This window comes from Pleurodeles waltl, chromosome 7, assembly GCF_031143425.1.
Source record: "Pleurodeles waltl isolate 20211129_DDA chromosome 7, aPleWal1.hap1.20221129, whole genome shotgun sequence".
Lineage (NCBI taxonomy): Eukaryota > Metazoa > Chordata > Amphibia > Caudata > Salamandridae > Pleurodeles > Pleurodeles waltl.
Genome location: NC_090446.1, coordinates 805,072,289 through 805,099,434, shown reverse-complemented (window position 1 = coordinate 805,099,434; position 27,146 = coordinate 805,072,289). Strand labels below are relative to the sequence as shown.

At 45.4% G+C, this 27,146-nt stretch overlaps 1 protein-coding gene across 1 annotated transcript in view; it reads left to right on the top strand.

The window, feature by feature from the left end:
- The window catches only part of DOCK2 (dedicator of cytokinesis 2), a 2,133,690-nt gene that overhangs the window by 388,157 nt on the left and 1,718,387 nt on the right, over positions 1–27,146 (top strand). Inside the window, exons 12-13 of the mRNA XM_069199340.1 lie at positions 3,438–3,514; positions 26,445–26,570. Of these exons, the coding sequence (XP_069055441.1) occupies positions 3,438–3,514; positions 26,445–26,570 (203 nt within the window). The remainder of the gene's footprint in view (positions 1–3,437; positions 3,515–26,444; positions 26,571–27,146) is intronic.

Genomic DNA, 27,146 nt, shown 5'->3' with positions numbered 1-27,146 from the left:
TACAAAGACTTTCCTTTGACGTTTGCCTACTTCAAAGGCAGAAGTGAGTAGAAGTATGTGACTGCTGACCCCACAATTTTAGAACACCTTCTGGATTGAGGACATTCTGCCAGGAAGGAGAGCTGGATGCCATAGGAGGAAATGCACTGTTAGACTTTTCATCCTTGGCGTGGTCTCCCTTACCTTTTTGCCTCTGTTCCCCAGGTTATTGATGATGTGTGCTGGACTCTGATGTTACTGTTTTTGTTACTCTGGGCACTTTATCACTGCTAACCAGCGCTAAAGTGCAAGTTCTCCTTTACAAAATGTGTATGTAATTGGCTTATCCATGATTGGCATATTTGATTTACTAGTAAGTCCCTAGTAAAGTGCACTGGAGATGCCAGGGCCTGTAAATCAAATGCTACTAGTGGGCCTGCAGCACTGGTTGTGCCACCCACATAAGTAGCTCCGTAATCATGTCTCAGACCTGCCATTGCAGTGTCTGTGTGTGCAGTTTTAACTGTAAATTCGACTTGGCAAGTGTACCCACTCGCCAGGCCTAAACCTTCCCTTTTCTTACATGTAAGGCACCCCTAAGGTAGGCCCTAGGTAGCCCCAAGGGCAGGGTGCAGTGCATGGTTAAGGTAGGACATATAGTAATGTGTTTATATGTCCTGACAGTGAAATATTGCTAAACTCGTTTTTCACTGTTGCAAGGCCTGTCCCTCTCATAGGTTAACATGGGGGCTACCTCTAAATATGATCAAAGTGTAGATTCCCTTTGGGAGCGGATGGACGTGTGGAGTTTGGGGTCTCTGAGCCCACAATTTAAAAATAAATCTTTTAGTAAAGTCGATTTTAAGATTGTGTGTTTGAAAATGCCACTTTTAGAAAGTGAGCATTTTCTTGCTTATACCATTTCTGTGACTCTGCCTGTTTGTGGATTCTCTGTCTGGGTCAGTTTGACAGTTTGGCTGGTTGCACCTCACACTAGAGAGGACACAAAGGGATCTGGGATGTAGCCTGCATATCCTGAGGAGCCATCTGTGCTAGGAGGAAGGGGAGAAGTGGTCAGTCACACCTTGAAAGGGCTGTGCCTGCCCTCACACAATGCAGTCTCTAACCCTGAGTGAGTGTTTGGGGCCTGGCCTGGGCAAGGCAGGATTTCACATTCACGAGAGACTTTGCTTTGAAGTAGGCCTACTTCAAAGGTGGAATTGGGTGTAAGAATGGCACCCAAAACCACAGACTTTAGGACACTTCTGGAAACAAGAGGAACCTCTCCCTGTAGAAGAGCTGAAGAGCTGACCTGCCTGTGACTGTGCTTTGTAGAGCTATCCTGCAGTTGCTGCTTCTGCCAGAGTAAGAGGGCAAAGACTGGACTTTGTGTGACTTCCATCTTGTGAAGAAATCTCCAAGGGCTTGATTTAGAACTTGCCTCCTGTTGTTTGAAGTCTCAGGAACAGCAAAGACTTCTCTCTGCCAGCACCTGGAGTCTCTGACAAGTGGTGCCCTATCCAGTCCCTGGGCCCTTGAAAGGAAAGCTGGTGAAAATCCAAGGAAATCGACTTCGGACGACTTTGGACCGACGCCACTGCTAAATCCGGTGACGCCGCCTGCAACTGACTCCGTGATCTTCGCTGGAACGCGATGACTTTTGCAGGCCCGACATCGCTGCAACCCCGCCGAAGTCCACAACTCTGTGGAAGTCGCCGCACCACATCGTGACCGACGCTGCTCGAAGTGCGCACATTCAACGTTTCGCACAGACGCCACGATCGGCTCGTTTTCCTTTCTTCACCAAGGTACTGTACCTGGGGGTCTACGTGACTCCGTGTCCAGCGCCGCTGGTGTCAGATTGTTGGGAATCACTCCATTACGATGCCGTGTTAACACCTCATCAAAGCATTTTGTGTTTCTAAGCACTATTTTTGAGTTTAATCTTTAAAAATTCATAACTTGACTTGTGTATGTCGGGTTTTTGCCATTTTGGTCTTGCTTTGTTTAGATAAATATTTCCTATTTTTCTAAACTGGTGTTGTGTCATTTTGTAGTATTTTCATTAGGTTACTGTGTGTGTTGGTACAAATAGTTTACACCTAGCAATCTGAAGTGAAGCCTACTGCTCTGCCAATCTACCAAGGGGGCAAGCAGGGGTTAGCTGAGGGATAACCTGACTGTCAACCAAAGACTCAATTTCTAACAGCCACTCTGCCTGTTGCTTCGCTGTGCTGGCCTGCTTCTTGCTGCTTCTGTCCTGGGGGTGAAAGGACTGGACTTTGCTTTTTTCATCCTGCTTTCTAAGGTTCTCCATGGGCTTGAACTGAGATTGCCTTCTGTTGTGAAGTCTCAGTGACATCAAAGACTTAATCTGCCAGTGCCTGGGCTCTTCTGCTGAGAGTCCTAACTTGCTAAGTGGTGCCATATCCAGTCCCTGGGCCCTTAAAAGTAGAAGCTTGAAACCTGGGTGAAAATCCATGCACTGATGCCATTGCAGCTGAAAAATCCATGCAGCGCCATTCTTGTGGCTGTGAAATTGATGCATCGCCTGCTTCGTCTCAGATCCATTGTCGCTGTGCATTTGGATTTCTATGCATCTTCACTGGGTGTCATTTTTCTTCATTGTCATTGCTCTGCAACCAGGAATTGACGCTTCGATAGTCTAATGGGAAAATTATCCATGCATCCCAGAAGGGCGGTAAGGAATCGATGCGTTGGCAACAGGGTTGTAAAATAATCCACTCATCGCCTGTCCAGCATGAAAATAATTGGTACACTGCTTGCTTTTCCGACACACCACTTCCTCTACATTCCGCATCATCTTTGTTTTTGACGCATTCAAGGTACTGTGTGTTATAAGGATCCAACCACTGAATTCTCAGAATTAAGACTCTTTTAAATCTTTAAAAAGTGATAACTTTATTTGTGTATGTTGGATTTTTGTCATTCTGGTCTTGTTTTACTCAGATAAATATTGGTTATTTATTTAAACTGGTGATGAATATTTTTGTTGTGTTTTCACTGTGTTAATGTGTGTGTTCAAATACTTTACACCTTGCCTCTGAAATAAGTGAGACTTCTTGTGCCAAGCTACCAAGGGCGTGTGCAGGGGTTATCCTAGCGGTGTATCTCTGTTTCCTGACTAGAGGGAGGGTCCCTTCTTGGACAGGGTGTAAACTGACTGCCAACTAGAGACCCCATTTCCTACAGTTCTTAAGGAAATTTACCTTATAAGATCTATTTCTGAATTTAGATATGGACATTTTTCAACTGTGTGTTTTAAGAATATGTTATATTTTTTGATTGCCCTTGACAATAAATAGATACACTTACCGAAAAATAAACATCTCTTGTTCTGAAGCCATATCTAACAAATAGGAAACTGTGTATAACAAATACAAACAAGCACGCACGTATCCAATGCCTTTATGCAGAGTTGTTTTCATTTCCTCCAGTGTAACTTCTGAGAATGATTTCCTACACACTCTTCTGAACAAAGTGACGTCACTCAGAGGAGATACTGGTGGCCAAGGTAAGTTTTTTTAACTTTGTCATGGTAAATAACATATTGAAGGTGCACTTATTCATCCAAATGATGTGATGACGAGGATGTAAGAAAGAACACGTATATTTGTTTTTTGTTGTTGGGTTTAAATTTATATTCTTACAAATGTGAGTACATACTTACACAGTTATGTCAGTTTTGACAGGGAACTGTGATCAAGATTGCTCAAATTAGTAACTTAGTTCAAATCATTTTTCCAGAATTACTCAGCAGTGACTTGACACATGTGATTTGAAAAACGGTAAGGCAAAGTAGCGGGCTTCAGTATGGATTTACGTTTGTATAAACACAATTCATACAAAATGCACATTCATCTGTTTGTCATCAGGTTTTGCTGTTATTGTCTACAGCAAGTTCCAGGTGTGATGTAAAATTGTTTGATGATTTAGAAATGTGAGAAAGTATTAGTTTATCGAGTGTATTGTGTTTAATTGTTGATATAGCAATGGTATTGGATCTCGGCCTTAATGAGGAAGGTGATTGGGTTAACAGGGCCAGGCCTTAGGCACAGAGGGTTCCACCAGCAGTCATTTCTGTGAAGGGTCTAATGTTATTCAAAGTAAGCATGGATATTCAAAAATGGTACAGGAGGACGGAAGATGCACGTACTCATGTTTCGAGAGCTTTTTCAAGAGCAAGAGTGGATGAGTAGGAATGTGTCCTAATGGATGAACATTTTGGAAGATTGTTATTAAATTATTACATTTTAAATTGTTATTAAATACAGAATAGATGCTTTTATCAGTTTTTATAATTGTCATGCTGGTATATGCTGGCTTTTTCCCATTTTGAACTATTTGAGTACCTTGTCTCAAAGTGGAGGTACCAGAAACTGCTTCATACTGTTTTAAATTCAGAGCTTTGCACACTAGTATGACACACGCATGTATTCATTCTACACTGTATGCACTATTGTGAAGTCGCTGATTGCACTTAATCTTTCTTATTGGGCTCAATCGTTTCTTGAAACAGGTTCCCGTCCTGAAATCCTTTTTTATTTTTTTTTTATTTTTAATCTTCTTTCGTCTTCTTTTAGGTCCGGCACCATGTGCTGTAACGCCATAGCTTTTTAGAACCATTTGTGTTATGCCAGGGATTGTTTGCAGTAGCTGACCCTCACAGCCTCTAAGGGCTCAATTGAGATTTCTGTGTAATTCATGAGTCGCCCAGAAACGGTGGTTGGGGCCATATTGAGAAATGTAAGGATTATATGAATATTGCATTCCTTGTATCCTCTCCCAAAACAATCCAGTAGATTAAAGCTGATGAAATCTCAGATGGAAAAGCAGGCAAACATGGTTAATAATTTATAACGTGATGTAGTAGTTTTCCAATTCCGATGGTAATGCTCCAATTTTTAGGGGGCATCCAGAGTTCCATCATAATGTGAAATTAATTCTGCACACCAATATTACCAATACTCAAGGTATATGCAATTTAGATGCAGAAATAGAAAGCTTATTTACTACACAAGTTGGAATGAAGTCCTAAGTCTCTTATCTCAAGAACCATCATCCGGTTCATGCCTGGACCCTGTACCGGTGTGCAATCATAGGTATGACGTTCCTCTGGAACTTCTTCATGCCTTGATGGCATGCACCTGTCTTGCAGGAGAAGCTAGTCTTCAACACTTGAAATTGAGTTGGGAAGTAAATTAAAGTGTTTTAGGAAACAATCCCGGACACTCTTGATTTAGCCAGCCACCCTATTTAAGGAATCTCCCCCTCCTTTATGGAGGTTACATTAACCAACTTTAGGTTTTTGATTTAAATAATCCCTAGAAAACCTATGTTTTCTGCCAGTGTCTGATAGCCTGTTTCAGTCATGAAGGTCTTGGGGACAGGCACTAAGCACCTCCCCACAAGGTCAATGAGGGCAAGAGTTTCAAAACATATGGGAACAAAATGTACCAGCCAGGTGACCTCTGTCTAAGACTAGCCTATGCTGAAGTGGACGGATATATTCTCACATCTGGAAAAAATGTAATTGCCATACTTTCTTTTGAAAATTATGAAAGAACATCGAGATTAGTTAGCAATAAAATTGTCTTACACCTCAGGAGACAATCAGGAATTGTCTGTAGCCCTGTATACCCACCCCTGTACCCCCACTTATTAAACTATTATCTCACCGTTCTCTGATGACCTGTTGCACTCCCACTAGCAACCTCCAAGTCTCTCCGATTCAGACCCCTGTATGAGTTCCAGCCAATCCATGTTTTCCCATTTCCAGGGGCATCCCCCCCCCCAATTGTCATGCGTTCTTGATCCCAGATTATGAGCCTGATTTAGGGTTGGACAAATGTAGTAGTGTCTGTCGGGTTGACAGAGCACATTACCTTTGCCATTCCAACACTACCCTATCCACCAAATTTAGAGCTGATGCTAGCCCAGCGGCCATCTCTGTACATTGAAAGTGACTGCAGTCATGAGACTTAATTTCAATGTACTCAATGTTTGATGGTTGGCTGCCATCGGTTTTGACAAAATGGGAGATTGTTTCTCAAAAAGAAAAAAAATAATTACCCCACCCCAAACGTTTCTCCGAGAGTATGGGGGTCAAAATGATTTTTTCCTATCCCCCACAACCAGATTTTTGCTTGCGATGATGGACAGGAAAAAAAAGTAATTACACTGTCCACCGTAAATTGGAAGGGCAGCCTAATGCCCTTCCTCTGATGGTCCCTACTCTGTCAGCTGTCTGAGGAGGTATTCCATTAAAGGAGCCAACCGGGGCTCTGTCAACGGAATACTTAAGGCCCACTCATCTCTAAATGAGGTGAGTGGGCCAAATGTTTGGTGGGCAGTGTACTCTTTTGTGTTGTAACAGAGTACCCTGCCTGCCAAACTCTAAACTGGGCTCCATGTTTAAGAAGATTGTAATATCTACGTAATTTTGGTAATCTGGGCAACAAAGCTGTGGAGTAAAAACTTCCAACATCATGGGACCTCATTGATATGGCAACCATGACCATGAACTTTAGTATGTCCATGCACTGCTAAATGTGGCTTAAAACTTCGGATGGAGGGAAAATTTGTCAAACTCGGTTTTGCTGTGAAGAATTTATTTGTTCCCACAACAACTGACAAGATTCTACAGCAGGCCAAAATGAGAATCATCACGGGCAACTCACTGAGGGCTTTTGAAGTGGTACCAGCAAGGCCACTTCATCTCTTTGAGGGAACCTAAAGTTTTTTTTCTTTCAAAGGAAGAACATTTTTTTATTCTATGCTCCAGACAAGATCCTCCCAATTCTCTAATAATAACCTGCATTTAAAGAGTAGACAAGTGAGAGGGAAGAACAAGCTCATTCCTTTAACCTCATTGGAGTACAATAACCCTCAATAATATCTTTTGTAGCTTTGCGGTTTCAGGCAATTCACTCCACTTCAGTGGGGGAAAAACATTGGGCCTTATTATGATCTTGGTGGTCTTTAGGCAGGACCACTGTGGTGGCGGCCGCCAAAAGACAGCCATGTTGGCAGTCTTCCGACTGCCGTATTACGACCCAAACCATGAAGACTGTCAAAAAACAGCCAAATATCGTAAACTGCCAGGACACTGGTGGGTGGAAATTAGGCGCAAATTCAAACATGTCCCCACAAAAGCACCAAAGATTTACCGGCGATGAGTTGAGAGTCATGGTGGATGAAATTGTCATGACAGAGCCACAACTGTTTGGACTGTAGGTCCAGCTAACATCAATTGCAAGGAAAATGGAGGTATGGCAAAGAATAGTTGTTAAAAATTGTGTCTCAGGTTGGCAGAGGTATACACCCTTGTCCAAATAGGGACCACAATCCTAGTCACGGTAAGTCACACACAACCCGAATTATCCTGTGCCCACCCTCTGGTACCTTTGGCACTGAGCAGTCAGGCTTAACTTAGAAGGCCATGTGTAAAGTATTTGTGAAATAAATCATGCAATAACACAGTGAAAACTCCACAAAAATACACCACACAGGTTTATTTGAATTTGAATTAAGGTCAAAACAATCAAGATTTGATGAGTACAAGTTGTAATATCACTTTTGTAATGATACAAGGGGGGTCATTCTGACCCTGGCGGCCGGTGACCGCCAGGGTCACCGACCACGGGAGCACCGCCAACAGGCTGGCGGTGCTCCCGAGGGCATTCTGACCTCGGCGGTTCAGCCGCGGTCAGAAAGGGTAAACCTGCGGGAGACCGCCGGTTTACCACTGCCCTACAGAATCCTCCATGGCTGCGGAGCGCGCTCCGCAGCCATGGGGATTCTGACACCCCCTACCGCCATCCTGTTCCTGGCGGGTCTCCCGCCAGGAACAGGATGGCGGTAGGGGGTGCCTCGGGGCCCCTGGGGGCCCCTGCAGTGCCCATGCCCATGGCATGGGCACTGCAGGGGCCCCCGTAAGAGGGCCCCGCAAAGTATTTCAGTGTCTGCAAAGCAGACACTGAAATACGCGACGGGTGCAACTGCACCCGTCGCACCCCTGCAACTACGCCGGCTCAATTCTGAGCCGGCGTCCTCGTTGCAGGGGCATTTCCTCTGGGCCGGCGGGCGCTCTTTTGGAGAGCGCCCGCCGGCCCAGAGGAAATGTCTGAAGGGCCGCCGCGGTCTTCTGACCGCGGTGCGGTCATTTGGCGGCGGTACCTTGGCGGACGGCCTCTGCCGTCCGCCAAGGTCATAATCAGGGCCAAAGAGTCTTAAGTCTTTCAACAAGTGTCTCTTGCAAGAACAAAGTACCTGGTATGCGTCAAAAGTATAAGCACGGAGACCACAGAGGAGGGTATGTGAGGAAAAGGAGGGGTGCTCGTTGGATTTGCAGGCACTACAGATGATGCATCAATTATTTTCTATGCGAGAAGAACTTTGCGTCGAAATCCGGAGCACAGGCTTGAATCCTCTTTGGAATGCAAGGAATTTTGATGCCCAGGGACGATGCATGGAAATCCTGGGCATGCAGGACGAAGTTATAGGAGCTGCGTCGGTCTGGTGGGTGATGCGTTGGAGTTTCTGTCGCAAGGCAATCACTGTGGCAATTCCTCCTACAAGAAGTTGGACTGCGTCATTCTTTCTTGGTGATTCATCGATCCAATGGGCTTTGCGTCAAAGTTCCATTGATCTCCACTTTGGGAGCAGGACTGCGTCGTTCCGGTTCGGCGATGCAGTAATTCTTTCCCTGCTAGACAAGTGGTGCGTCGGTTCTGGCAAGGTGTGTGTCGACTTTCACTGTACAAGGAGTTACAGAAGGCAAGCTCTATCCAAGCCCTTGGAGAACACTTCTCAGCAGAGCCAGAGGCCAAATAGGCAGCAGGGCAACAGCAACACAGCAGTCCTTCACAGCAAATCAGTCCAGGTGAGTCCTTTGGGCAGCCAGGTAGCTCCTCTTGGCAGGTTACAGGATCTGGTTCAGAGTATCTGTCCCAGGAACTGTCTAAGTTGGTAGGGTCAGGGACCCAGTTTATATTCCAAGTTTATAGACCGAAAAGTGCCTTTGAAGTCGGGGAGACTTCAAAGAGTGGTTTGGAAGTGCACAATGTCCTCTTTCAGTATAACCCTGTCTGCCAGGGTCCCAGTAGGGGCATTAGGCAGTCCATTGTGTGAGCGCAAGCCCACTGTCCTTGGAAATGTGTCAGGCCCTCCACCCTTCCAACCCAGGAAGATTCATTTAGTATGCAGATGTGTGCAGGTGTGACTGAGCATCCTGTGTTTGTGATTGTGTGGGTGAAATGCACAAGGGAGATGTCAACCAGCCCAGCCCAGATGTGGATTGAAGACAGGCTATAAGGCACAGAAGGATTTTAAGTGCAGAGAAATGCTCATTTTCTAAAAGTTGCATTTGTAAAATAGTAATATAAAATCCAACATCGCAAGTCAGTGGGATTTTGTATTACCATTCTGGCCATGCTTTACTAAATATGACCTGACTACCGCTTTCTGATCAGAACCTACCACTCAAACAGTATATGAGGGTATCCCTAATGTTAGCCTATCAAAGGAGCAGGCCTCACAGCAGTGGAAAACACATTTAGGAGTTTTCCACTAAAATGACATATAAAACACACAAGTATATGTCTTGCCTTTTAAACTGTAAACTTCATACTTGTATTGCGCACTACTCACCCGTTAGGGTCTCAAGGCGCTGTACACATACCGCTGTGGAACCCCTCCTGGCTTTTCCCTGTAAAGTGCCCACTCCTGGGCAACCCCCAAGGTGAAGCCAGGCATCCCATGCTGTTGGGGCCGTTGTGGAGATTAAGCAAGTTATTGCCCAGAGTTACAGAGTGGGACCCATGAATTAGATTAGGCACCGATGTGAGAATTATCAGGTCTGAGGAAATTGAGCCCAAGACCCGCCGAGACAGGAATTGAACCCTGGTCCCAGGCCAGATTTCTGCATCAGGGTCTGCCACTCTAACCATTGAGCCACACTTCTCCATTGAGCCACACTTCTCCACTTCTCCACTTACCTACATAGCACCCTGCCCTGTGGGTTATCCAGGGCCTAACTTAGGGGTGGCTTATATGTAGAAAAAGGGGAGTTTCAGGCTTGGCAAGTGCTTTTAAATGCCAAGTCAACGTGGCAGTGAAACTGCACACACAGGCCTTCCAATGGCAGACCTGAGACATGGTTATGGGGCTACTTATGTGGGTGGCACAACCAGTGCTGCAGGCCCAATAGTAGCATTTGATTTACAGGCCCTCGGCACATGTACTAGGGACTTACAAGTAAAATAAATATGCCAATAAGGGAGAGAGCATATGCAGTTTAGCACTTGTTAGCAGTGTTGAAGTTCGCAGAGTCCTAAAACCATCAGAAACAGTGTCAAAAAGTGGAGGGAGGCAGGCAAAAAGTGGGGGTGACCACCCCAAGGCTGTCAGGTCTAACAACTGTCAACAGTGTCAACTCTGTGGGCAGCCATCCACGCACAAGTGAGGACATCAGGAAGAGGTGGAACGACTTATGGGGAAGGTGCATTCCATGGCATCGAGACACCAAATAGCCATGCACAAGACTAACAGTGGGCCCCCACCTCCTTCCCCAAGCTTCACATCTTGGGAGGCGAGGGCCTTAGAAGTACTGCATCCTGAGAGCCTTACTGGAATACCTTAAGGACTGGAGTCTGGTAAGTACCCACAACATCAATTTCACACAATTGTTGTGTCCTGCATGCTTCCTCACTGCCTAAATACCCCACAGTTCACTAATTTTTCCACTGCACTTACCTGCCTATCACCCAATGCCCCTCTCCTGCATGCCACCACCCCACACAGCCCTACTTCCCACATATCCCTTGGCATGGACAGGGATACCACAGCCTGATCCTAATACTACGACTTCCACAATGCACCAAGCCATCTATGTGAAAACATTCAATGTGCATATCAGGTCACATTTCATACATGTATGATTATTATACAACCTACACCATCTAGAATGTACAATTGAGGACCTGTACATGGCAATGACAGCAATGCAATGGTACACCACAATGGTAAGTAAGGCAAAACATAGCAACAACCCTGTAACCATTCAAATTGGACACTGATTCATATACCCATGCCTGTAATGGAGTGACCATGGGTTGGAAAGTAGGATGCCAGAGTCCTTGCAGACTGAAAGATCCAGAGACAGGAGTATGTGTCCTATGTACCCACATACTCTGTTCCCTATGGAACATCATGAGCCAATGTTCAGCCATTATGTGATACCACTACCAAGCCTGACTACACACCAGGTACCAGAGTCTATTTGTCATGTATCAGATAGTTACAGAAACCCATCTGCAGTGCCATATGTACCAAACATTGATGACAGCACACAACATGGACTATGGCATTCTTGTCACAGACTCCTATGTACCACCTAGCTATTCTGTGCAGCAACTGTCATTGTCAGTGCTGGGATCATGCTAGGCCATTGTCTGTATTACACAAAGAGGATACCAAACAAACTTTCTTAACTGTACTCTGTGTCTCACTCCATCCACAGGTAACCCTGCCATTGCCACCACGAATAAGATGCCAGACACTGCCAGCCCTCCACAGGATGAAGGCCCCAGTGAGGACAACACGCCTGGGTGTCTGGAAAGTGATGACCTACCTTGCCCATCCAAGACATCTGGTCAGTCGACGACTCCCAGCCTCACCCTGCCCACATCAGTCCCTCCCACCACAGTTGCACAGACATCACAGCCAAGCATGCGCCCCCAAACCTGTTTCCCAAAGACTGTTCAAACAATTGTGTGCCCCACAGTACAGGGTCCTGAGTCTGACATTGAACCCCAGACAATGATGGCTCTGCTAACACTGGGAGTGGGCACACCATGCCAGGAGCACAGGCACCTGGAGGCAAGGGGCGTGGAAGTAATGCTGTGGAACAGAGGATGGGGAAGCCTCTCCCAAGTCCTGGGAGCATACCATCTTTCCAGGACAGGTTGGGCCAGATCATCACTATGTTGGGGGAAAGTCAAAGGCTGTAGAGGGAATACCACCAGGAAGCCATGCAGCAATGGCTGGCACACAATGCCACCATGGCCTCCATAGCTGGGGTGCTGAGGAACGTCAACACCACCCTGCATGACATAGCTACCCACCATCAGGCCCCTTCAACTAGCAATGTTACATCTGCCCCCTCAACATCAGGGGCAGCTGGTGCAATAGAAGCCCTGCCAGGGGAGCCTCAGACACTCCTCCCTCTGTAGCAGATGAACCCCCCACCCACAAACGTGGATGACCATATAGACATTCAGCTGCGGCAGATGCCAAGACCCAACCCACTGCCACGAAGTAAACCTCTCCTGATTTTTCACCCTTGTGTGCCTCTGAAACACCCTGTTGACTGTTCTGAATCCTAACTGCATTTTCCCATTGGATAAGGATACAGGACCTATTTGGCCAAATATTGTAGCAGCTACTCTGACCAACCCATCTCCTGTGACTCCACTCATCCCTTGTTTATTATGTTGTACACTTGATTTGGCTTCTCATGATACATATATGCACAAAAATGGATATATGGACACAGCTACTATACATGTTTGTTTAATAGTACAACAACATATGTCCATCAATACAAATGTGGTCTGGCAAAGGCCCCCCTGATTCCAACTGGCAATAAAAACGGATATCAGACGGAGGCTTCCTCAGCAGGACACACATGACCACAGAAATGTCAATGGACATATGTCACAGGATGAAATAGAAATCCACAGTAACACCAGGATAGTGACTGATGAGGAATCTACAAATAGAGCAAGACAGAGAGTACCATCACAATGGAAAGCATGAGTTAACAGTTAGCACATGCACAGCTAATTGACTGTGTGCCTATTGTAGTGAGAATCCAAATCATGAGCATCTTGATATGACCTATACAGCACAAGCTTCAGGGCCTTCCTAACAAGCTATTTGTCCTGAACACCTCTCAGAACTGTACCCTGTAACCATTGACTGCTGACTAAGTATGCCCCAAAGCCTAGGTAGCAGACCCACAGATGATATCCATATCCTGTGGGTGGGAGGAGCTGGCAACTAGAGAATACATGAAGATCAACTCTAAAATGGTCAGTCCATGAGAGAGGTGAATGTTTGAATGAGTGGCCACAACACATGTCAGGGCAGAACCACTAATACTATTTATCAACAATCCTACTGTTTGCTACAACAACTCACACACAGGCACTGGACATCATTACAGCATCACATTTCCCAAATGGCAGGAGGTGTAATATCAGCTATCCACTTCTGATTGTGCTCTTGAAAGACATGAAAGGGTCCACCTCACTTACCTGTCTGTCACTGGAAGTACTGGTTGATGAGCTCAGTCCTACAGTGAGCAGCTCCTTTGTCCTCTGGCTCTTCACCACTTTCCATATAACCACTTACAGATACAGGTATGTCTGCCTCACCCTCATCAGCTAGCAATCATATCCGACACCTCAGGGCTAGATTGTGGAGCATGCAGCAGGCAACAATGATTTGGCAAACCTTGTGGGGAGAGTAGAGGAGGGCACCTCCAGACAGGTCCAGGCACCTGAATCTTGCCTTCAGTAGGCTGAAAGTACACTCTATTACATGCCTGGTCCTCCCGTGGGCCTCATTGAAACGGAGTTCCCCTGGCGTGGGTGGGTACCTCACAGGTGTCAACAGCCAAGGAAGGTTTGGACAGCAGAATCACTTGAGCCAATTGAGGTACTGTGATTGTGCAGACTGTGATGACAGGGCACATAACATTTAGAAACATAACAATGCATACTCACCAACCAGCCAGGCCCTCTCTGTGTATATTCATGCCATCATGTTTGGATATTGCTGTTCCGCATAAGGTAGGAGTCATGCACTCATCCAGGGAACTTGGCAGTCACTTGGGAGATATACTGGTTTGCCAGACACACCACCTGAACAATTATTTTTTAGTTTTTGCTGTTCCTATATACCTGTTAATTGACAGTGTGAGAGAGCAGGGAAATATGGGTGCCATCAATGGCCCCTTCTACATGGGGAATCAGTCCCATCTGATAAAAGTCACCCTTCACATTGGTCATATTCACACTTAGGGGAAATTTGATGAAGCTGTCCAGGTGTTGCAAGAAAGTACACAGTGCATCCCTCAAAACCTTACTGAACATGGGCTGAAACATCCCTGTGGTTAAGGCATCCGTATACTGGAATGTGCCAGTGGCCAGGAAGTGTAGCACTCACAGTACTTGAATGACGGGTGGTATGGAATAGGGATTGTGATTGCCTGGCATCAGATATGGCTCCAACTGACTACATAGATCCATGATGGTCTGGCGATTCAGACAGTAGGTCTGGATGACATGCCTGTCCTGTATGGTTGCCAGGTCTACCAGTAGATGGTAAACTGGTGGTTGTGTCATTCCCCTCATGGCAGGCTATCTAAATAGAGAGTAGAAAATGTACAATAGGTCATACAGTTGGCACACAACAGCTTCACATTGAATACTTTCCGACACCTACACATGTGCAGTGTCTGTGGAGCAATGCTGACATTAACATCACAGACCATAGAAATGGACATCAGACACCTTCATTGTAGCATATTGGCTGGAATATCAGTAAGTTAGGAGATGTGACACATATGTATGTGAACATGTGTGTGTTACTGTGCAGTACTGCACTGATGACACATATGTCACAGAATTCATCTATCACTATCAGATGCCTATATACCTCAGAGTAGCTACACAGACCTATCACATGTATGCAGGCTCAGCAGGTGATTTTTATATGTTTGTCCCATTATGTAGCACTATCATGAACACACTACTTTGGGTCACATAGAATTAAGGTCGATCAGGTGTCTGACACACTTATTTAAGATGCATCAAGTAAATGTGCACAAAATGGCAGCTGCCTGACCTACTGTTCTGGACAGATGGGAGTGACCTCAGTCTGCCAGAGGGAGTTGTCATGGTGATAGGCGGTCGCAAACGCTGTGTAACTTGTAAAAGGTTAACATTGCTGCCTATGGCGGAGTTGGACCGATGGCGATGACAGCCGGCAGTGACGGTCCTGTACATGGCGGTCATGACCACCATTTTCGGCAGTCTTGTTCACTTGACTTCTGGCACTGTTGCTAGCAAGACCTCCACTACATGAGCTGCTGTGTACTGCCTCTAGAAGCTATCATGCCATGTCCTGCAGGTGGTAGGGCCACTGCCTCCGCCCAGGAAGAGCTGGAAAAGCTGGTGGAGGAGGTCCTACCCCTGCCCTGTATGAACAGCTATATGGGGCACAAGAGGAACAGGTCAGTCCAGTGCCTCAGCCATGCGTGATGTGTGTGACAGTGAATTTTCAATGTGAACTCTAGTTGGTGTAGATGAATGCATGTGGCATAGTGTACAGACGTGTGGCAATGGTGGTTGGTTATGTGTGCCCACTTGTTGTTACAGTTGTGTAGTGTCAACTAATGTTGGTATGGTGCATGTGTGCATTACTTTCTTCTTTTGTCTGTGTCATCCATGCAGGTGAATGCCCATCAGAAGAAAGGGATCTGGTGTGCCATTGCCAAGCAAGTGCGAACCCTGGGGGTCCACTGCTGGCAGAGCACCCATTGTCGCAAGCGATGGCAGACCCGGAAGAAAGCCGAGACCCAGCTTGAGATGTCCTCCCAACAAGGGAGGGGTGCTCATCAGACCCTGACCCCTCCAATGGCCCGCATTTTAGCGGTGGCCTATCATGAGGTGGATGGGCGTTTGAGGGCCAAACAGCAGGCACAAGGGGGTAAGTACTGACTGCTACCTGGTACTTGGCTCTGGTTGTATGCCATTTGCTGTCTCACTTTACCTTCAGTGATGAAGTTGTAGCTGAGGAATGTTTCTAGGCTAGAGGTAATCAGTTGTCATCACCTTGCCAGTGTATGAGATATGGAACAGCCATCATGTTTTGCTATGTATGAGTTTTGAAAGCATGTATCATGACATCATTCTGAATGCATGTGGAAATGTCCAATGTCAGTGGCACTTTTGTTGCACATCCTGCCCTCCCTATGCATCTGAGCTGGTGTTTCAGCATACCCTTTAGTCTATCCCAGATCATCCCTATGCATATGTCCGTCAGTGGATCTGAGGTGTCTGACAACTCCCATCTGTGCTGATCAATTGTTGTACCAACAAGTTGAGTCCCTTATTTGGTACAGGCTCCCAACATTACCTTTTTACTGCTAAAGCCATGGACTCCTTGCAAGGCTGCCATCTCATGTACAGCAGAGATTTGGCCGGTCTAGGGCTCTACATATCTGTGTTTGTAGTTGTTATTCCATTGACCATTTATCTTCATACAGTGGGGTATGTGAATTTAGCAACGAAGGAACATTGAACTTAAGGTGTATGCTTTGAGTATTGGTGATACAATTGCTTTTCCATGTGATTGGCATGTGGGCATTTCCTCTCAGTCCTAATGGTTGGGTAATAGTGAATGTTAGTGGTTTGCCAGAGACAGCCTTTTCCAATATGTGATGCCAATGATATGTGAGGAAATGGGCTACCAATTCCTTTGTAACCTTGGTAATGTGCTGCCCACATCATGTCTCATTTTTTAATTGGGGGCACACCACGTGGAGAAGGACAATCTAGTTACCCTTGGCCAAGCTGAAGTGTCCAGTCAGGTGAGGAATATGTATGGCATCACTCATGTGATCATGAAGTAATGGTCTGGTTGTACCACTATATAGTAAGCAGGTATGTGTTGTAATTGAAGATGTCTTTAATGCACTGGCAGTCATCTTGGGCCATGTCTAAATCAAGTGTACGTGTCATTTCTGTGTCACCTTTGTGTAATCTGGCGTTAGGAACATGGAATCACGTGTCAGGTATGGTGTGAGCGATGTAGGTGTACTTGTGTTGCCAAGTCCTGGTACTTTGAGCTGCATGTCAGGTGGAATGGTAGGTGGCCTATGATGTCTACATGACAGCCTATTGTGTAGTTGTTATGACACTACACACTGAGATTGACTATGAATGTGTATTAGGCCATTGTAGCTGGACATGCAATAATGAAGTGATGTGGTGTATCATTGTTTTGTGTGTGCTGATATTCCTCTGTAATTGTGTGAATGTCATGCCATGGCTGTTCTCCAGACATGTTTTCTACACATCAGTTGTCACCTGTCCTGTAACGGAATGCCGCTTGTTGTGGCTTGATCAGTTCAGGTACCCCAGTTGGCATTTCTGTATTGTGGTCAGCCAGCAGTGTGATACGTATGGCATGTGTCTTGTGGGATGTGATTTGGGTAGTCTACACTTTGAAGGGACATTAGTATTGGAGATGGAGTGGTCAGGTGTAGTTTCTGGACATTCATGATGTGTTGGGATCACTCACCTGCTCTTCATATTGATGTTGGGAGTATGGAGAGATAGGATGTGGAATATGCATGATATAGCTACCTCAGCAAGACCATGAGTAGCATATACACATGGCTTTACAGGTGTGCAGATGGATTCATCCAGTCGTGCTTGCTAACTCAAATTTGGATCTGGGTGAGTAGGATTAACATGATGTGACATGGGTTAGGATATGTATAAAGCCAGCCTAGACCTGTTCACCTGCATTACTGCATGTTTCCATGTGTGTTTGTTAGGAATATGAGGACTTTTTCTCTCCCTCTCTGTCTCTCCCTCCCTCTCTCTCTATTTGTTTGCACCAGCATCGGCAGGTGAATGAGACGGGGCACAGGTGAGTGGTGAAGCTGCTGGCCAAAGGACCTGGAGTGCTGCGACCAGCAACAACGAGGGACCCAGTGGCCGGAGGGCAAAGGTAGTGCCACGGGGGAGACCGGAACATCATCATCCTCGGAATCCTCCTTCAGAGGACACTCCCTGGTGGTGGCGGACCCATCTTGGACCACATCAGCTCCATCTTTGTCTACCACCCCCCTTACTATCACCACCCTTCGTGTAGCTCCTCACCGAGTTGTCTGTGCCTGCTCACCCAGAAGGGTGGGCATCTCTTTCGCTGGAGGAACCTCTGCCCCTGCCATCCCTGCTGCCCTCAGTGATGAGGCTATTGACCGCCTGAGGTCGATCTCTGTCGGTCAGTCAACCATTGTGAATGCCATCCAAGGACATGTAGCTCAAGTACAACAGAGCAATGCGTTCCTGGAGAGCATTCACGGTGCACTGGCTGGCCTACAAAGATCCTTATAGGCTCTGGCCTCCACACTGATGGAAGCCAGTCACCCTTTGTCTTCTGTTCCCCCTCTATCTTCCTCAAGCCAATCCCACACCCCTCTTCCCCATCCCAGCCAAAGCACACAGACAGACAAGCATGGATCTACCTCAACAGCCAAGGATACGGCTGTCAAACACAACCACCACAAGACCCACCATCGGCATGCACACAAACAAAACCCACCTGCAGGCACACCAACAGCCACTACCTGTAGTGACTCCCCCACCATCCCCACCTTCACAGACACTACACCTGACACACCCACAGACACTACACCAACTTTCACTGATCTAGCCACAACTACAATCCCAACCACAGTCAGCAAAATAGCAGACCCGAAGACATCCACCCCAGTCACCACATCCATAGCCACCACAACCACCTACACTCCCACATGCAGCACATCCACCATAGCTGCAGTCACCCCCCCAACAGTCACCCATCCAACACTACATCTCCCATCTCCTCCACCCCTCTCTTCCCAAGACACATAAACGCCCACACTCACCCACCCAACAGACACCCAGCACACACAAGCATTCCTCACAGACACCTGCACCCACAACATCCACAACGACACCTCCTACAAGTACTCCCTCCCCCTCTACTCCCAAACCCTTTTGCCATCACCGTCCCCGTGTGTCTAAGAAGTTTTTCCTCTTGGAGTTGAACCTTTTCCCTGCTCCTCTCCCACCCTGTGTGACCCCCAAAAGATCAGTTTCCTGAAAATGTCCAGGCCTACCACCTCGAAGTTCTCCCATGCCCCCTGCAAGTACCCATGCCCCTCCCAAGAAGTCTACCCCTCCTAAGTATTCCTAGCACTCCCTTAAGCCACATCTGAAGCTGCCACCTCCCAAACCCAAGCACAAAGACTCCCCCTTCCAAAAATAGGCCCAAATCCCCAACACCAACCCCCCTCCCAATCCCTGAGGTGCCTGCCTGTCCCCTTCATGTCCCTACAAGTGGAGGTATTTAGCAGTCAGAAGTCAAGTTAGGGCAGTATGACATGCCAGCTGTGCATGTTGCACTTTGGACTATGGCACCGGCCTAAGGTCTTTTACATGTGTATATTATGGTATCTTAAAGTTTTTTTATCTATCTATATTTATTTATATACATCTCCTTCAGCCAGGTGCTGGTTCCAACATTATCATCTTTGTCCTGCCTTTCATTTCTCATGGCTGTTATGGTCTTGCCTGGTTCATATTGTGTGTGAGTGTGCCATGTGTGGTGGTTGTGCTACCTCTTGTGTCTGAGCTGCTTGTGTGGCTGTGTCCTTTTCATTTCTCCCGTAGTGATGGCTGGGTATGGTGTGTTAGGCATGTATGTGTGTGGAACATACATTTAGGTTGCTTTGTGTGGAATGATTGTGTTGGCTGTTGTGGTGTGGGTTGTGCTGTTCCCTTGTGTGGTTGTACTGTGTGTGTGCATGTGTGTTGATTGGTATGTCCGAGCCACTGTGTGGTGTGTTTGCATGGTGTGATGTATGCCTTGTTGTATCGCTGTGTGATTGTATGTCTTGGTACTATGGTGTTGTAATGTTGTGTTGTATATATGTATTGTCAGGTGGAGGTGTGAATTGTGGCCTTTTGACAGTGCGTTTGAGGTGTTGCGGTTGTTGTGTATTTGTGTAGTTTGCTGGTGTTGTGTATTGTTAAATTTGACAGTGCCTGTGCACTAGTGGGCTAGGTATGTGGTTTGGTAGTTTGTGTGGCCCATAGTGTGTGTCCTGGGTCTGTTTGTGTGTGTATGTGGCTGTAAGTGAATGTGCATTTCAGTGTAGGAGTATCTATTTGTGTCGCCCTCGCCACCCATTCCGTATATGTATGATGTGTGTGCGTAGCGACCTTGCCATTTCGCTGCAGTGACAGGTAAGTCTGTGTACTTGTGATTGCTGCCGTTGTTGTCGTTGCTGGTTCCGGAGTTGCTGGGCGAGCTGGGGCAGCGGGAAGATGTTCAGTTCAGGTTCCATGGCGGATCCAGTCAGGTGTGGCTTCCTGAAGGTGGGTGTCTCCATTTATACTATTGGTTTCCCCCAGAGTTTCTGTGGTGGTGCGACAGAGACGGAAACTTGGCGGTGTGCTACTTCGTAATCTGTCTGGCGGAAACATGGTCTCTGCCGGCCTGAAGGTGCCTCCCACCGTCTGTGGTGATCTGACCGCACTGGTGGTGCCGGTGGTGGTTTGGCTGTCTTCTGTTGGGAATACTGCCAATATCATATTTTGGCAGATCTTCTCCGCCAGCCTGTTGGCAGTATGATCGCCACCATGGCAGTTTTGAGAAAGCTAACATTGTAACAACCCCCATTGTTTCTACTGGCATCATTTAGCCCAGATAATCATCAATGTGGAGTTCCTTACAGTAGCGAGCAACAGCAGTGATTTACAACTCCCACAGCCAATTTCCACAAAGACTTCTTCTGCCTTAATCAACATTGCCAGACTTTCAGCAAGAAGTTCAGAAGCTCCTCTTTGTAGGAGACGTTAGAGTCTTTACTCACCCAGAAAAAAAGCAGAGGTACTACTCCCATTACTGTATTGTTTCGGACAAGGACAAATCAGTTCCTCCTTCTGCAGGAATTTAGGATGTTAACATTGGCTGTGCTTAGTGCATCTTCAGGACACCTTTATGCATGACCCACCTGGGAGGTATACAGAAAGAGTCTCCGCCTTGCCGTTTTAAATGCAAACTACCCATAAAGAATGAGGTTGTTTGATCTCAATGAGCTTACCACCTCCTGCATCAACTTGCTGTCATAACCAACTCTCTAGAGCTCTTTGGGAGTTCGCTCTCCATCAGTGCCTTTTGAGAAAAGTTCCAATTTATCCCTCCACTGACAAGTTCTGGAGTAAAAGGCACTCTTTATGACATGGATTGTTTGTACCACTGATGAGATCCAGAATATCGATTATTTACAAAGATAGCATCACTGCCATCTTCTTTGTGAAAAATTAAGGTCACACCTACTCCTCACAGCTCTGCTGGCAAACAGAAAACAAGTGGGAATAAGCCTAAATACACAACCAGTATGCCAAAGCCCAGAAGGTTGTCTCCTCTCTCCATGTGAGTAGGTAGCCAAAATAAAGTAATTGACTCCATTTCTGGGACCTTGGTAGGGGCCTTCTCTTCCCACCTCATCCCAGATGCAACAAGTGCACCATCTGAATGGATAGGAGCAACATGATTCTGAGGGACAGCCTAATGTTGGGCTGGAAAGGGGCGTTCCTTTTAGATGACAGACAGCCCAGGACGTTTTGTCTTTCTAATTACTTCAACTTGGCTCTGTCAAGTTTAGATCTTTTACCTGTTTCAACAAGTTCAGAGGGACCATATTCACCTCCCCTGCCCATGGAAATGGGTAGATTGTTTGCTCATCCCCCTACCTTGTGCAACTTCTATGATTATTGCGCAGCTAGCATTTTCATACCTTGATCTCTCTACAAAGAACCTCAGTGTCATGGTGCATGTCAGGAAGCCCTTCACTCAGTACATAGTCAAGTGACTCAGATTCTGTTATTGGACATTGTTCAAAAAGGTTAATGTGCTACTTGCTTGACAGATGGTCCCTGACATGGGATTGCATATTGGCAGCTACAATGGACACAGATTACAATGACAAAACCTACTGACACAGAACAAGGGACCACAGTAGCACAATGTACAAGCATCAAACTCATATTATAATAGCAGATGTTTGTTGTGTAGTTTGCTACATTTTAGTACACTTTTAAGAGCTTACTGCAAGTTGTCACATGTCATATATCATAAGATTCTGCAAATCTGGTTTGTACTTTCCCCTGGTTTCAATTCGTTTTTGTGTTTATATTATAACTTCAGGTCCTAAAGCATAAAAATCCTAGCTGGGATGAGCTACTGATCCCTATCGAGAGTTACCACAAGGCAAACACAACATTCCCTTGAGGTTAAGTGCATGAGGAGCAGATGGTCATTTTGTTACAAGGGAAAAGCATAGGAGCATGCGTGTTAGTGAAGGGGTATGGAAGTACAGAACTTTGGCAACAGCAGCAACACATGGAATGACTCCTCGTGGCCATCAGACCAAGGACCTGCACCCACTCCCTCTGACCACCGCAGAAACCTTGGAATCATCACTGACCACAAGCTCACCATGAAATCAAAGCTCAACGCCTTCTCCTCCACCTACTTCCTCACTTTGCGCATGCTACATAAGATCTTCAAGTGGCTGCCACTACACACGAGGCGCACCATGACACAGGTCCTCATCATCAGCTGACTGGACTACAGCAATGCTCTCTAGGCAGGAATCACCACACACCTCCAACAGAGACTTCAAACCATACAGAATGCTTCATCTAGACTAATCCTCGACCTTCCCTGACGAACCCACATCACACCCCACCTTAGGCAACTCCACTGGCTCCCCATACAGAAGGAATGCCAATTCAAGTTGCTGACCCATGCACACATTGCTTTACACAACCAAGGACCCACGTACATTAACCACTGCCTGAACTTCCACCAACCATTGGGAAGAGTACGCTCTGCCTCTTTTTCACTCCCTGCATCTATGGAAGCAGAAGTGGAGGAAGCTCCTTTTCTCACATCACAGCAAAAACCTGGAACAGCCTCCCCATGCACCTCCGGACCATCACCCCACTTATGGAATTCCGAATGGCCCTCAAGACCTGGCTGTTTTAATAAGCCTCAGGGACCTGCAAGTGCCTAGATACCCTCTCAGATGATTAGCTGTGCTTTATAAATCCTCATTGATTGAGGGGTACGGTAAGGAGACATATACATAGATGCCATGCAGATCCATGAGTTTCATGACACTTTGATATGCCCCTTAAATCCGCAAATTGTTTACTTTTTAATAGGAAAGGGGGAAGTAACTCTTATTGAGGATTAAAATGCTATCCATTGTTATAGGATGCAAGGTGGGCCTGTCCTTGCAGACCTCGCTCCTTTCCATGAATTCCATGAGTAAGCCAGTATCATAGCGTGAGGATGGATGGAGGAAATTGGGCATTGCGGTGGGTCAACAGCAGGAATCAAACAAGCATTGGCAATGCCGATAGGTTTGGCTTTGAATAAATATTTTATAGCAATGTGAAGCATTACAAGTAAATAGCACACATTCTTGTGTGAAATAAAGCAGTGTAGAATAATATTGGTGCAGGCTAAAAGGTCAGGTGACAGTTGCACTGTCAAGCCAGACTTAAAAATCCATGTATGTTAAAGACATCCCTCCTCCCATCAAACACCATACCTTATCTAGTTATCTAAGATGTCCACCGCATTACATTGTCATATGTGTGCCCCTGAAAGTTCAAGCTCAGCCAGTTGGATAAATAAAGAAATGATCATAGCTAGTGGAGGGCAAACACAATTTTTGTGAAAATATATACTCCTCGCTCCTAACATTTGTGTATAGCCAAAGAATGTCTCTAGTGGTACTCACATAATTGTCTGCCAACAGCTGCACTATCAAGCTAGACCATGTAAATACCTACAGATCAGGACTGATGCAGAAAAAAGTACACACAAACAAGAAGATATACAAGCACCCATACACACCTTCAAACAAATTTTCATATAGATAATGTCAAACACACAGACCTCCATGCACATGCACCGACAAATACACACAGCAGATTTACTTATTCACATTCAGAGGTACAACAAAACTGAGAAGCATTTAGGGACACACAGACCGACATACATAGGGTCACTAACACACACAGGTTAACAGACATACAGATGACTATGCACACAATGAAACCTCTCGGCCTAAAACATGAAACTACAAGCACAGAGGCACACATCAACCAACACACATTTAGGCATACTATCACACTATTTGCATCACTGTCATGGATTGGTATTGCATTAATGTATATGAAGAATACATGGGTGTGGGTGAATTAATGGAAGGTTTGGGATATAGCTCTGGGGCATACAAGGATAGAATAATGAACAGATGGATGAATGTGTGAATTAATAGCGGTTTGTCTGAATTATTGGTTGTATAAGCAGATAGAAAAATGAATGGATAAGTGTGGGTTAAAGGATTTTCCCTTGATTTGTCATCGCTAAACTAACACATCAGCTCACTCAGCAGATTATTATCCAGGCATCTGTTGTAGTGCAGTTTTATAATCAAAATTAACATGAAATGTTTGGGAATTAATGCATAATGATGCCGCATAGAAATTGTATTGCTGTGTTTTATTAAACGCATGTTTGAAATGTGCCCACAGGGAGTGGCCACCAACGTATACGATGATAATTGAAACTGACTAATAATGAAATATTAATGTACTAATGTATGATTTTGTATTAGTATTAAGAGTTATATGTTAAGGTTTTGCTAATTAATCACTAGGCCTTGGTTAGCATTAGTCGGGGCCTAGCTGCCAGTTTCATATTAAATGTGTTTTTCTAACGTGCAATGTGCTGACTTGCTGAAGGACATGTAGTCGTACTTTTCCAGAAGCTAGAAGATGTGTGTAACCGTAGTAAAGTCTTTCTCATGAGACTCGACTTGCTCTAGGAGACATTCTTGCCGAATGCAACAGGGTAAACTTGCAACAGGTACAAGGTCGCCTGAACTGGTATAGACAATGGAACTACTGACTGGGTCTGTGAGAGGAACGCGAGAACATGAAATTGTACCTGACATTCTGCCCATTGGAGACGTCAATTACAGAAGCCGATAAACTACGTGAGAACTGTTATGAGGTGAAAATCTTAATGAGGCGGCAAGTAAACCATTGGATGGAGATAATGGTGCACCAAAACTTGCCCAATTGGAAATTAGGGGACTGGATAACAAGTTTAATATAATATTTTGACACCAGGAGAAAACAGCCATTATATGCCATTCTTTTGCCATAGCCATTACGTGCCTTTGCTATTACCTAGACACTTTGTCACTCTGTCTTAAAGACTTTGCGGTTTATCTCTTCGAACAATCCTTATTCTGCCTTGCCCGATTCATACTTTCCTCCTTATGAGGGAAGTGTCCCTTATTGCCCGTCTTGATGAATTTTGTTGTGTTTCCTGGTCGATGGTGAATCAACTGATGTCCTGAGGACGAAGACTGACTCTGTATGCTGACCCATTACGGAGGGTAACTGTACGACAATGAGATTGTAATTGTCTGTTTGCCTTTCCTTTCTAGGTTCCAACTGCTTCCCTTTGATAGAGACCATAGTTAGATGTTTTCTAAATTTGTGTTGCTAAATTGTTATGCATGAAGCCCAACATGCTAATGCTAATTCGAGGTTAGTTAAGGAATTCACTAAATGGATGCAAATAGACAAATGACTGAATCTATGCTTTGTTGAATAATGCGCTATTGAGCCTTTCCTAAGATTAACCCATGTTGACGTCGTGCTTTGTTCTAATGTTTATGATTTTTGCTTTGATTAAATCTTATTTGAGTTTCCATATTATAACAGTGTTGATGTGTTTTCTGGTATTGAGACTAATAAACTTGCTAATAGAGTGTAATCAATAGGGAATAAATATCATAAATCTTACAAAATTATTGTGCTGTTTTTCATGACTGAGAGATCTTGGTGTGTTTTGATTCTTACTGATGCCATTATCCAAATTGAATCGATTTGTTATAGTGAATATTGAGGATGTTATCGATCTATTGATTGCTCTGTTGATTAATTGTCTCGTCCTGAGGTGTCTTCAATCAGGGTCAAAAGATTCATTGCCCTAAAACGAGTCCCAGACTAATTGAATTATCTAAAATGGGACGCGTTATCACATCCACTCACCCTGTCGTCCAAGCATGTACTCACCCCTTTATCCAGCATCCATCCATGCACTAAGTCACTCCATTCTTTGTTTCATGCTCTCACTATTTTATCCAACCTTTGATATGTTCCTGCATTTACCCTCTAATCTCCCCACACAACCAAATACACAATCACATGCAAAGAAAGAAAAACATTTTCGCTTATTGAAAAAATGGTTGAATAACGAAATCCTGGAGGACAGGCCTACACATATTGAAGTAGGACTGGCTGTAAGACGCACCCCTTCTGTGCGTGTAACCACTGCAAAAAAAGCTCTGCCTAAACAACCTTTGAAGCCGTTTCTGGTCCCACCACCCGTTGACAAGTACCTAGAGAGACGATAATGCGAAAATAGTTTAAGGACTAATATTAATGTAGTGAACATCCTAGTAAATTTAAACATATTTCCTTAAACTAATGTTTCAGGTCTTTGGGTTACAATGAAAATGCTTGTCGGAGACACAGTGCTAATCCGAAAAAACTACCCACATCTTGTAGACAGGACGACGGTTGTAGCAAGAAAGCTCGGATTCCCTGAGATTATAATGCCAGGTAAGAAGTAAATCACACTGTATCGATTAACGTGAGAGAGATTGGCGTGTGTTTTTTTTTTTAACGTTGAATGCTGTGATTATATGTTTGTGTATTGTAACTGATTACAGGTGGGCGAAATTACCCTACAGAAAGTAATACGTGCCAGTTTCATTCATGGACATGATTCACTGCTCTGTGGGTGGAGGAAAAAAAGCCACGAAAAAACACAGTTGCTTTTTAAAGCGCTGTGAGGGGCCGGCCAATGCATTTACCTTAAGGACAGAGCGCTTGAAAACACCATCCCCAGCAGAGAAGTCTGTGCAGTGCCTTCCTGCAGGGTCCTCCTTACAGCACCTGCCAGGCAGGCAGCACACTCAAGCTCTCCAGCAGAGAAAGTTTATTTGAAGGGTACTGTCCGGGCACTGCCACTGTAATTAATCCCATTGTAATTACAGTTAAATTCATTAGAATGACGGGCGCCAGACATTACAGAATAGCAAAGTTCCTCGTCCCTTGCATTCCTCAATGCCCAGAGCGAGGAACTGTTGTTTTGCAGGGTATGTGCTTGCCTTCCTCTGTTTTTCCAAACTATGG